Below are 13,681 nucleotides of genomic sequence, written 5' to 3'. Positions count from 1 at the left end.
ATAATATTAATAATAATAATATATAATCAACAAAATAAATACTAAATAAATAAATTTCAATTTCATATACTATTCAAATATAGTATAATTGAAAATGAATTTTTTAAAACTTGATATAAATTAACATAAATGCATATAAAAATAATATTAATAATAATATACAATAATAATAATAATAATAATAAACTAAAAATAAATCCATACAATCAACTAAAATTGATTAATTTAGATTATGAATACTAAATAATAATAATATATGTTTTTTTTTGTGTGTGACTACTATTAATATAATATAAACTATTATTACTACCTGTGCTTATGATATAAGCTAACATACCTGTGCTTATGATATACTTTAATCAACAACAATAAAAAAAACTCACCCACTGTTATACATCCAAACACACAATGATTATATATCAGCAGTCATTATAATACTGTATATACAGTATAATCAATGATCATATAAAAGACAATTGAATTGTTTTTTTTATGTTTAACAAAAAACAATTTCAATATAATCTAACAAACAGTAAATAAATTGCATATTAATTATACGGTATATTATAAATAAAAATAATTATTATAAATGTTATTCAAATAATACTATTAATAATTATAATAAAAATATAATTTTTTAAAGTAAAAGATTTTTTTTGCTGACATATGTTAAGAGAGAGAGAGAGAGAGAGAGAGAGAGAGAGAGAGAGAGAGAGAGAGAGAGAGAGAGAGAGAGTTGTTGAACCAGTGGTTAACTAAAAATACATAATTATTAAAACAGTCTCTCTCTCTCTCTCTCTCTCTCTCTCTCTCTCTCTCTCTCTCTCTCTCTCTCTCTCTCTCTCTCTCTCTCTCTCTCTCTCTCTCTCTCTATTACTTTACAGTCAATCGGATTTTACTAATAACTACCTGAGCTAATGGAGATACCCTACTATTACTACTACTACTACTACACAATAATTGGCCCATTTTTTATCGGCCAATGATACCAATAAATATTATTTTCAATATAAAAAAAATTAAATTATATTTATACAGTATATATATATATGAAAAAAGTTATTAGTATATAATTTTGATTTTCATACAGTATTAACAAATTGAAAATAAAAAAAAAACTATAAAAAATTAATTAAAAATTTAATTCATAATTGAAAAAAATACATAAATTTTATTTAAAAAAGATTTTAGTTTTATTTTTTGATGTTTAATTGATAAATATTTTTAATTGAATAAAACTATCTGTCATATTGTGTATCACATTATATATAAAAAAAAAGTAAAATGTAATTATTATTTAAAATAAATTTCATTTAGTTTTTTATTTAGAAAAAAATGATACAAATTTTTTATCCAAAATTAGATTTAGAGATTATAAGTAATAACAATAATACGATAATATAAGTATTATTATAACAAAAATAAACATTAAAATAATAAAATAAAAATTATATTTATTAAAAATATTATTTAATATTTATCTTCAATAAAAATAATTATTATTATGTTTTTTTAATAAATAAATAATAATTTGAATTAAATTATTTCTACACTAATTAATTTTTCTACATACAACTAAATTTAGTAATTAAAATCATAAATTTATTAAAAAATAATTGTTAATAATTTTATTTATAGTAAAATTAAAACATTTTAATTGTTAATTTTTTTATTTTTGATAAGTTTAGTTAACCCATAAAATTTTTTAATCATATGATTTCATGTTCATATATATATATATATAATTACTGATCCGGTTATTAATTAGTAATATCAATATATATATAAAATACAAGTTAATTATCATAAATTGAAAAAAATGTATTATTAGAAAATGTCATTTTAATTACAATCACAATTATTATACATATAAATATATTGGTATAAATTTATTTATATATATATAGATATATATCAATATAAATTAGATTAATTTATTTACAATAAAAATATATATATATATATCTTAATAGTTAACATTTCAATTAAGTCTAGTTATTTAAATTATTTACTAATTTATACAGTAATTTGTATATAAAAGTTTTTAAATATATAATTATATATTGATATCAGGGTTAAGCAAGGTTTTGGATTTATATTCTCAAAAAATCTTGGGGGGGGGGGGGGGGTATTGGGTGGGGTATTTTTATTGCATTTTTAAACGGCAATTTTTTCAAAAATCCAAAATAATAAAAATTCCTTAAGTTCCCGAATATTTATAAACAAATTTAAATAATATATATATATATATATCTTAATAGTTAACATTTCAATTAAGTCTAGTTATTTAAATTATTTAGTAATTTATACAGCAATTTGTATAAAAGATTTTAAATATATAATTATATATTGATATATAAGATATATTATATTATATATAAACAATAAATATATTGGCAATGGGTTTGAATTTATAAACTGCAGGCATAGCCCATAATATTTAAAATGTTTTATTTTTTTATTTATTTTTGGTGTCTATATGTTATGTCAAAAATACAGTATATTATTAATAACTCATTATTATTATAGCCAACAACAAAAAATAAATAAATATAATAATTAATACAAAATATATATTAAATTTAATTTAATGAATGCACATAAATTTTTTTTATATTAAATTATAAAATTATTATTATATATAAATATTTTTTTTAAAAGGGATAGTCATGTCTGATGTATGATTAGGTCATTCCCCACACAAACCCAAACTACAGTTTAATTATTAGTTTATTATGATTTAGTAAATATTTTTGTATAATTTTGTTATATTTTTTTGTATTAAATTTATATATAAATCAATAGCTACTGGTTTTTTTTGTATAACAATTTATCAAAACAATTACAAATAAATAGTAATTATATGATAAATCTTTATTTTGTTTGTTGACTCATAATAATAACAAATAATTTAAATATTATTTTAATTTACTTTATTATTATATATTCAAATTTAATTGCCATAACAAAAATAATATAAAACAACATTTTTTAAATAAATTTAATAATAAACTAAAGTTTTATAATTTAATTATAGAAAGTTTTAAAAAAATAATTTCACAGATTATATATCACTTGTAAATTAAGATTATTTAAAAAAAAAATCAACACTTATTTACTAATTAATCAATAATTTCATAGAAATTTTTAAAAATAATGATTTAAAAAAAATAATTTTTTACACTAACCTTAATAATTCAAAAATAAAATTATTTATTATAAAATTATCTGAAGTAACTAATTGATTAAAAATCAATAGTTAATTAATTAATTAATTAAAAAATTATACCAAAAAATAAAAATTAAACAAAAATCTGCATTTAATTCCAATATATAATATTTACTAAATATTAAAATATTTAATTTTATTATTATAATTATTATTTAAATATCAAAAACTAATAACAGAAACAACACTACAGTATATATAAAAATTAAAATACATTTAATAAAATAAAAAAAATAATTAAAAAATATATATATTTTTAAATACAATATCATAACAAATGTTGTAAATCATGGCATTTGGTGTCGACATCCGTCAACAGTCGGACACACAGTTCCTCATCAATAGTGTCAAACATTTCCCGTGATTTGCATATAAAAAATCCGGTAAACTCACAGAAAGCAACATTTATTTGGGAATCATCTTTCTGGCCAAACACGGGTTCCCGAGGCCATACAAACACACGTATACGTGACCCGTCATCGGCAGCCGAAGCGGGAGTACGGCTAACAAACAGATTGTATGCAATATTATTGTTGATACAGTAGTCTATGATTTGCATCAGTTTCTGGACAGTCGATCGTATAGTTGTCGGATCGATACCGAACTCGTAGACCAGTGTATCGATTGGCCAACCGATTAGCCGATGAGTTTGCTGGTCAATGGCCAGCGATTCGATTAGTATCGGGTGTCGATAGTAGTATAGATGCCAGTGTTGATGATTAACCGAAGCCATGGCACCCAACGAATTGAAACCGAGTTTCAACTCCTGGCGACCGCTGATGGCCACCAAATTGATGGCCAATTCTAGCGAGTCGGCGGTCAACCGTTGTGGTCGACGGGCTTCGAGTCGCGGCACTAGTAGGGCATTACAAAACTCAATTGGCGACTGATTGACCACAATTGTACCCGAAAGTTGGCCACCGCTGGACTGGACACTGAATAGTATTTCTGCGGGTTTTATACGAGTAAAGTTAAACCTGTTTTCGTCGAACGATTGCCGCAAATCGGTGGTCAACTGTGGCCGACGGCGTTTCGTGTGACGATCCGGATTCAGTACAGCTATCATACCGTAGCGGCCGTCCAGTCGTTTCGAGATTAGCGAGTTTTCGGTAACTTTATAGTTGAATACACCGTCCACAGAGAGTCTGGCCGTCCATTTTGACCGCAACAGTCGGTCCAGTGGACGATCTTCAGATAAGTTGCCGACAATTGTTGGACAGTAGTAATCGCTTGGACTGAACACTAGTTCCGAACCTATTGTCAGAAAAAAATAATAAATAAAAAACTTTTGGAGAAAAAAATTGAAAAAATACAACAAAAATAACAAAAACTTTTATAAAAATAATTTAAATCTCATAACAAGTTATTAACAAAACAAAAAAATTTATATAAAATTTATAAAACAATTATTAAAAAAACAATAATTAAGTAATCAATTTGTATCCACAAAAAAATAATAATAATAACTAAACTATTATTATATATAATTAAATAGTTAATAATAGTTAACTAAAATAATAATAATAATAATAATAACTATTTTTTTTTAATATATTTATTTATAATCTACTGGTTTTGTCCTCTTGTTTGATGGCCCGCTCGTCCCATAGGGTACGGCCACTGCACGCGCAGATACGCTTGGAATTGTCGCCCACTGTCGACGCTCGGGCGACAATACCGGCGCCGACTACCGTCCGATCGCTTGAACGGCTGATGGCCAGCGAGCGGCCAATAAAACGGCTCAGATCGCAGTCGGCAATCAAGCGTTTGAACGAACCGCGCGATGGATACGACAGGTCATTGGCTGTCAGTTCATCATCACTGCCGCCGCCGCCGATCACCGGCTTATAGACTGAGCCCAAGTGTTCAAATCGGTCGCCACTTAGATCGCCAAACTCGTGGACATTCAACGAATATCGTTGGCCAGCCCTGAGACCATCGATAACACCGTCGGCCAGACACTGATTGGCCGTCGCCGAAGTCGCCGTTTGTTGTGTAAATCGGACGACACCGACAATATCATCGTAACCTATGACCGAAAGAGTGTTAGATAAACGTGAAATACAGGTCGGGATGTATTTTGTTCGGTAATTAACTAACTGACTAACCGGTAATCTCGCTAACGGCGGCCAAACTATCGCCGAGACCTTTGACAACTGTCCGTAGGCCACACCCGGACTCGATAGCCGACTGTATCTCGTGAACAGATGAACCGCCGGTTGTTGGCGACAACAGCTCGACTACCAGTTTCTGTTGGTCGACATCAATGTCCACTATCCGTACGTCGCGAAGTTTGGCCACTTCGGCGGCTATCTTGTCCTTACATGACTGGCAGTGCATTTCGACGGCAAACTCGGCCTTAAAAACAAACAAAAAAATTAAATTTTTTTATTAGAAAATATATTTTTTATAATTTTTATTTTTTAAAAATATTAGTAACTAGATCATTTTTATTAAAAAAAATTATTTAATAGTTATAGCTATAGCTAAATTAAAAAAAAATAAATTTATTAAAACTTATTATTATAATAATTATTATTGTAATTAAAAAAATTTAATTATTTTTTAAAAAAATTGTTAATAGCTATAGTTAAATAAATAAAAATAAATTTATTAAAACTTAATAATAATTATTATTAATATTGTAATTAAACAAAGTAATTTAATTGTTTATTTAAATTATTTTATTGTGGAAAATTAATTAGCAAGGTTAAAATTTATTTTTTAATAATTTTGTAACTAGCGCAAAATTAATTTTCAACGTACTTTATGTATGAATCTAGTTTTATCTATTTACATTTATTATTTATATAATGTAATGTCCTATTGTAAACTGTGCTATGATTTTGCATTATTATTATTATAAAAAAAATTTAAAAATTAAAAAACAAAATTAATTAATTAAATCACTTACCCGTGTGGCCGGACTATCGGTACCAGTGTTGGTGGTGGACATTACTATTTACGGGTAATACTACTTATTTAATAATAATTTTTACTTAAAAAAAATAATTTTATTTGTTATGTTAAAATGTGTTTGTGTTTTTTAAAAATATCAACAAATTGACTATGTAACATATTAAATAGGGGGTCGTACATAAATAATGTTTTTTTTATTTATTAAACTTTATATAATATAAAAAAAAAGTTATTAATTAATTACTAATTCAATTAAAAAACTTTTATTTTTTTTATTGGCAGACATACAGACATTACACCCCCACCCCCGCGGAAACCCCCACCCCATCGACACCCGACTAGAAAAAAATGTCACAAACAGTGGCCAACAGTAGTAGTAGTACTGACTCGTCATCGGCGGTAAAAATCGTTGAGAAGAAGTACGAGTTTGCGGCGACCAATCAATTGGCAACCTTTTTGCTTATCAAGTTTGACCAGTCGTTCCTGCTATGGATCGGCGAATCGGCCGCCGCGGCCACCAACTCGTTGACCGATCTATCGCTAGCTATTGGCGCCCATTCGACACCAATAGTATCTACCGCTGGCGGCGGCGGCAGCGGTGGCGGCAGTGGTCCAGCCATTCAACAGCTAAGTCCTGGATTGGCCTCTAAGTTGAGCCGCAAATACAATAAGTCGCGACCAGTCTATGTATCGGTCAGTCATCCGATGTTAGCCGCGGCCAACAGTGGCGGCGGCGCCGCTGACGGCGGTAACGACTTTATCATTGATGTCAACGCAAAGATCATTGACTTTTTGAATGAAAATCTTTGAATCATCTTTTCATTCAATCATTTCATTGAATTAATTACTTATTTTAATTGAATTTAATTGAAATTAATTAATAAATTTTTTTTCAAGTCATTCATTAGTATTATATAATATAAAAAAATATAACAAATTTTAATTATTTAATTGAAATGTAATTAAAAAATATATATATTTTTTTACAACAAAAATAAATTAAATAAGTTTTTCATTTATGGTAATAATAATAATAATATTTTACACATATATTAATATTTTTTATTTTTTTTGTAATATTTTAATGATTTTTTTTTGGTGTTGTATTAATTTAATTAAAATTATTACAAATTATATAAACTATTGTTTTCATATAAAAATAAGTTATGATATAGTTTTTTAATAATAATAATTTTGTTTGTTTAGCAAATTCATTCAATACTTTATACAAATATATTATTAGTTTAAAAAAAAAATATTTTTAATGACTTTTTTATTATTTAGTTTAAAATATATATTTTTTTTAAATCAAAATAATTTTATTATTAATAAAATATATTATGTTTTATATCATTGTATATATATCTTTATATTTTAGTCTCAATGATGACATAAGCATATGATATATTATTATTATTATTATTATTATTATTGTTAAGTTTCACACAAAATAATTAGTTTAGTATTTAATATTTAATATATATTATTACAATTGCAACCTATAATTAGTTTTACAACACAAAATGATTAGGCATTTAAACAACAATTTTCCTATAAATTGATAGTAAAAATAAATTTTGTACTCTTTTTTGTTTATTTCATAAAAATATATATATATTTATATATTTTGTTAATTTTAATTATTATATATATATATTGATTTTATAATTTTGTTAATTGTTGTTAATTATATATATATTTAATTTGTATTTAAAAAACAACAATAATTTTTCTAAACTAATAATTTAGATAATAATTTATAATTAATTAATTAATTAATTATTTTTTATTATTATTTTCTGATAATTTTAACGATGAGTTTAAATTGTGGAAAAAAATGTCGAAAACTTTTTATCTATTTGTTAATCGGTTTACTAATTAGTACTGAAATTTTAATTGATTTCACTGATGGACACAACGGTCTGGACGTACCGGTACTGAAAAAAGTCCTGAAAGCGGCCAAAAAAGCTAAAAAAATGAAAAAACTATTACCACTACTGCTATTGGGTCCGAAAATATTGATCATCAAAACTGGCGGGTAATCTAATTAATTAAAAATTTTTTGGATAATTATTATTTATTTTTTAAAATGAAAAAAATTATTATCAAAAATAATTAAATTGTTTTCTATTAAATTTTATTAGTTGTTTTCCAACAACAACAAAAATTATCTAGCTAATTTATTCTAATTAACAAAAATTGTTTTTTAAAAAATTTAATGATATTTAATAGTTTTATTTTGTTAAAAAAAATTAGGATTTATCTATTATTTGACTTTAATTAATGTCAAATGTTAAATTAAATTTAAACTTTAAAAATAAAAACTATTTTATATTTAGATAAGATAGATAGCATTATTTTATAGCTTAATAATTAACTTAATAATTAAATAAACATATAATTTAATTATAATAATTAATTTATAAAAAATTTCTACTAATTGTAAAATTAAATTTTTAATTTATTATTTAAATTTGTTAAGTATTTAAAAAAAATGTATTTATAGATATTTATTATTATTAATATTTTAAATGGATATAACAGATAAACTTTTATATCAAATATATATATTTTATTTTATTTATTTTTTTTTACAGCCAAAGTCAACCATCACCACCGAGCAGTGGTAGTTACTATCCATCATATTATCAAATGGATAATAATAATAATAATAATAATTGTTATTCAAATGATATCTCCAGTGGTATCGGTAGTAGCTATCAGAGCTACAGTAGTAGTTTGAGTAGTAGTAGTAGTAGTGGTGGTGGTGGTGGTGGTGGTGGTGGTGGTGGTGGTGGTGGTGGTGGTGGTTACGGCACCGGTAGTAATAGCGGCTACGGGTCATCCAGTAATGGCTATCAAGCATCGGGTGCTACCAGTGGTTCCTATAGATCGGGCAATAATATGAATACTAATACTAATAATAATAATAATAAATTATACAGAAATTTTAATAACAATTATAATAATTATGATTATGACAATAACAATAATTATTTAACCAATAGCAATTAATTATCAAAAGTTTTATTATTATTATTATTATTATACATTATAAATATAAAACATTAATTATACAAATAAATAAATTTATATAAATTTTTTATTTTTATATAAATCAATTCAAATGATTTATTATTATTTGTTGTTAAACTTTTTGTCGACCGACTCGATCTGGTCGAGTCCGGCCCATACGGTTTTGGAGGCCACACCGCCGCCGATAGCACCGGCCGGACCCATACTGGCAAAACCGCCGGCCAATAGTACCGTTTCGGCCATATTGCCCAACATTCCCGTTGCACTTTTCAGACACTCGCGCCGGTCGCCGGTAACGGCATAGGGAAACATACGGACCAAACCGTAGGCCATACCGACTCCCGGCACTAGTTTGGCCTTTTGAAACAACCGTTTTTCAAATGTATTGTTTTCGTTGTCACCCATTTTTATATTTAAAAAATAAATATTTTAGCTAGATAATAATTATTATTATAATCAAAATTTAAAAGTTATATTTGTTTTTTACAAAATATAAACTAAATAAAATAAACATACATGCTAAAAAAATTTTTTTACACTATATATATACTGTATTTATTTTGTTGCATCAATAAATATTTTATTAAAATTAAAAATAATTTTAGTATAAATTTAATTTTATAATTATTTTTGCGCTTAAATAATGATGTAACAATTTTTTTTTAATTAGTTATACTATAACTATAATAAAATTTATATATTTGTAGTTTTAAAACAAAATTTAATTTGTAAAATATAATTATATAATATTATAATTATTATTATTACGTTTACATTATTAATTATTTTAATTATTACTAGTTATTAATTTAATTAATTTTGAATATTGTATTAATATTTAATAAATGTAAATTAAGTTATTATAAATATTATTAAAGTTTATGTTTGTAATTTTTTTTTTAAATAATTAATTGTAATATTAATTGTTTATTTTAATTTAACAAAATTTTTTATCTTTATAATAAAATAAAATAAAACAATTTAATTTTTAAACAAATTTTATTTATTTATTTATTAAATAAATATATTAATAATTATATATTTTTAAAAAATACAAATAAAACTTATTTTTATTATATTTATGAATTTATATAGATATTTTTTTTTTAATTTTACAAAATTATCACCTAGCAATTTTTTTTATATAGAAAACAGATAGTTTATAACTTTAACAAATTTAATAAATAAATTATTTATTATTATATTATATATAATTTAATAATTTAGTAATAATTATAAAAAACAAAAATAGTTTTCTAATCTATAGTAGTAGTAGTAGTGGTGGACAAACATCTATGAAAAAAATATCTATTTATAAAATCAATTACTTATATATAAATTTATTTATCAATAATAAGTCCCATAAAAAACATAAAACAATAATAATTATCTCAACTCATTGATGGCAGTAATGTCTTGTATGGGACAGTACTTTCTGTGCTTATGTAGCTCTTCATCAATCAATTTGTACTTATATTCAACGGTTTGCAATGTCTTATACAACTCCCGGGTCTCCCGTTCCGTATATTGTCTATTAAAACCACAAAAAAATAATTACTTAAATACCTCATACACACTATAGCACATACACATACACATACACATACACATACACATACACATACACATACACATACACATACACATACACATACACATACACATACACATACACATACACATACACATACACATACACATACACATACACATACACATACACATACACATACACATACACATACACATACACATACACATACACATACACATACACATACACATACACATACACATACACATACACATACACATACACATACACATACACATACACATACACATACACATACACATACACATACACATACACATACACATACACATACACATACACATACACATACACATACACATACACATACACATACACATACACATACACATACACATACACATACACATACACATACACATACACATACACATACACATACACATACACATACACATACACATACACATACACATACACATACACATACACATACACATACACATACACATACACATACACATACACATACACATACACATACACATACACATACACATACACATACACATACACATACACATACACATACACATACACATACACATACACATACACATACACATACACATACACATACACATACACATACACATACACATACACATACACATACACATACACATACACATACACATACACATACACATACACATACACATACACATACACATACACATACACATACACATACACATACACATACACATACACATACACATACACATACACATACACATACACATACACATACACATACACATACACATACACATACACATACACATACACATCTACACACACACACACATACCTGAGCCGTGAAATCATTTCCCGATGTCGTTGTTTGCGGCGCTCGTACTTAACGCTCAGTTCGCCTAACTCTTGCTTCTGCTTCTGGACTTCCGTTTGTAGCCGTTTCTGATCCACTCTTAACTCGTGCATCTGTTTGGCCACTTGTGTTGCCTGACTGTGTGCGGCATCGGTTAGACGCGAAGCCAACAACAGTTTCAGCGACTCGAGTCCCGGTTCGTCGGCGTCGTCAGCATCGGTAGTGTTGTCCTGTTTTTGTTGGCTCTGATGGTTGTTGGCCTCAGCACTAGTAGTAGTATTAGGTATCGGATCAGTGGACGAATTGGTTGTCGTTGTCGACGATGAAGACAACAATAACGATGGACTCAATGATTGTCTTTTGTCGCTCAGCTTCAGTAACTGGTGTTCCAACTGATCGCTCTGTGATTGACTATCAGCTAACTATAGGACAGGTATATATATATATATATAGAGAGAGAGAGCACAGGTATGTTGTTATCAAATGGAAAGTTATGTTCAAATAGAAATAGATTTGATTGAAAAATAAAATCATAGAAATTTTTAATGTATATATCAATTGTCTCTAAACTGATTGATTGATTGATTGATTGATTGACTATTATATTGTGATTTTAGTTGACTTTTATTTTTTTTAATGTTTTTTTCTCAAAGAAAGAAAAATCAATTGATTTTTTTTGGTGTAAAAAAATGGTTTTAGTTATCATTATTGTTGGCATTCAATGATTACAACAACAAAACAAAAACGGTTAGCTTTTTGTCAAAAATTGTTTGACTATTTTTAAAATTTTTTGTATATAAAAGTTTTGATATCATTATTATTATTATTATTACTTTATTTATATATTAATAGTATTGCGATTGAATTCAAACCAATAAAAAAAAATTTGTTTATTTCGCCAAAAAATAAATAACTAAATAATAGAGACTTCAATTAAACTTTTATTTTTATTATACTTTTATATATCATTTTGTTTTTATTTTAGACTATTATTTTTGTTGTTGTTTTTTAGTGTCTATTATTATTTTTTTAATGTCTAAACTATTTTTAAATTTTTTAAGACATCAATTCATTATTGACAACAAAATAAAAAACATTTTTAAAGTGAAAAACTAATTTTAAAACTTTTTTTTTGTAAAAAACATTTTTTTATTGTATAACTTTTTTTGTGTATATATTTTTATACGCTATAATGTGCTATTGATTTGATATTTATTTATTTATATATATCTATATTTTTAAAGTGACTTTTAAGTGAAAAATATTAATAATAATAATAATAATTTTTTTATATTATTTAGAAATTTTATTTATACTATACTTTTTATTTCAATAACCCTTTTATTATTATTATTATTTGATTGTATGATATTTACAGTATTATATGTTTTTCAACAATAATTTCTATTATATAGACTATTGTATGCTATTTAATATATTTAATATATATAAAAATAAATAATAATAATAAATTTAAGTAATATTTCTATATTATATGTATTTAAAATAAAAAACAAATTTTTCATGAAAAAAAATATTTTGCGTAAAATACTTGAGGAAATACTTTAATAATAATAATAAGTATTTTATTTATACTTATTATTGCATGAAATCTGAATTAAATTTTATTTTTTTGAAAAATATTATTTGCTTTTTAGTTATTATTATTATTATTATTATTTAGTATTATTGTTGACTTAAATTTTATAAAATAAATAAATAATTTTTTTTGTATTACCATTTGAATAGCATATATATATATATATATATATATATATATATATATATATATATATAGGAAGAGATTATCTCTTAATTAAATAAAAATAAATAAATAAATAATATTTATGTTAAATATTGTATTTTTTTTAATTATAATTATTATTCAATTTAAATACAAAAAAAATATTTTGTTTAAATATTTGTGTTTTTCTATCTAATGTTAAATAATAATTATAATAATAAAAAATTAGTTTAATATGCTATTCATGTTTGATATAATTAAAATAATAATCAAAATTAGTATTAAAATTATTATAAAATTATGCAA

General features: G+C 24.6%; 2 protein-coding genes across 2 annotated transcripts in view; one reads left to right on the top strand and one right to left on the bottom strand.

Moving 5' to 3' along the window:
* Nucleotides 1-6,282, bottom strand: part of LOC128962822 (uncharacterized) — a 13,575-nt gene extending 7,293 nt beyond the window's left edge. Inside the window, exons 1-4 of the mRNA XM_054309223.1 lie at nt 6,144-6,282; nt 5,338-5,587; nt 4,800-5,258; nt 3,505-4,483 (exon numbers count right to left, since the gene is read on the bottom strand). Coding sequence (XP_054165198.1) covers nt 3,505-4,483; nt 4,800-5,258; nt 5,338-5,587; nt 6,144-6,185 — 1,730 coding nt within the window. The 5' untranslated portion in view covers nt 6,186-6,282. The remainder of the gene's footprint in view (nt 1-3,504; nt 4,484-4,799; nt 5,259-5,337; nt 5,588-6,143) is intronic.
* Nucleotides 6,283-6,468: 186 nt separating this feature from the next.
* LOC128962821 (uncharacterized) lies at nt 6,469-6,958 on the top strand. The gene has a single exon (XM_054309222.1). The coding sequence runs from the start codon at nt 6,497-6,499 to the stop codon at nt 6,956-6,958; it is 462 nt and encodes a 153-aa protein (XP_054165197.1). The 5' UTR covers nt 6,469-6,496.
* The last annotated feature ends 6,723 nt before the right edge of the window (nt 6,959-13,681 follow it).

This window comes from Oppia nitens, unplaced genomic scaffold (genome assembly GCF_028296485.1).
Source record: "Oppia nitens isolate AA-2021 unplaced genomic scaffold, nextdenovo-longstitch-racon4-pilon3 scaffold6_pilon_pilon_pilon, whole genome shotgun sequence".
Classification (NCBI taxonomy): domain Eukaryota; kingdom Metazoa; phylum Arthropoda; class Arachnida; order Sarcoptiformes; family Oppiidae; genus Oppia; species Oppia nitens.
The sequence above is the reverse complement of the archived record's forward strand: the minus strand, read 5'-3'. Positions and strand labels throughout refer to the sequence as shown.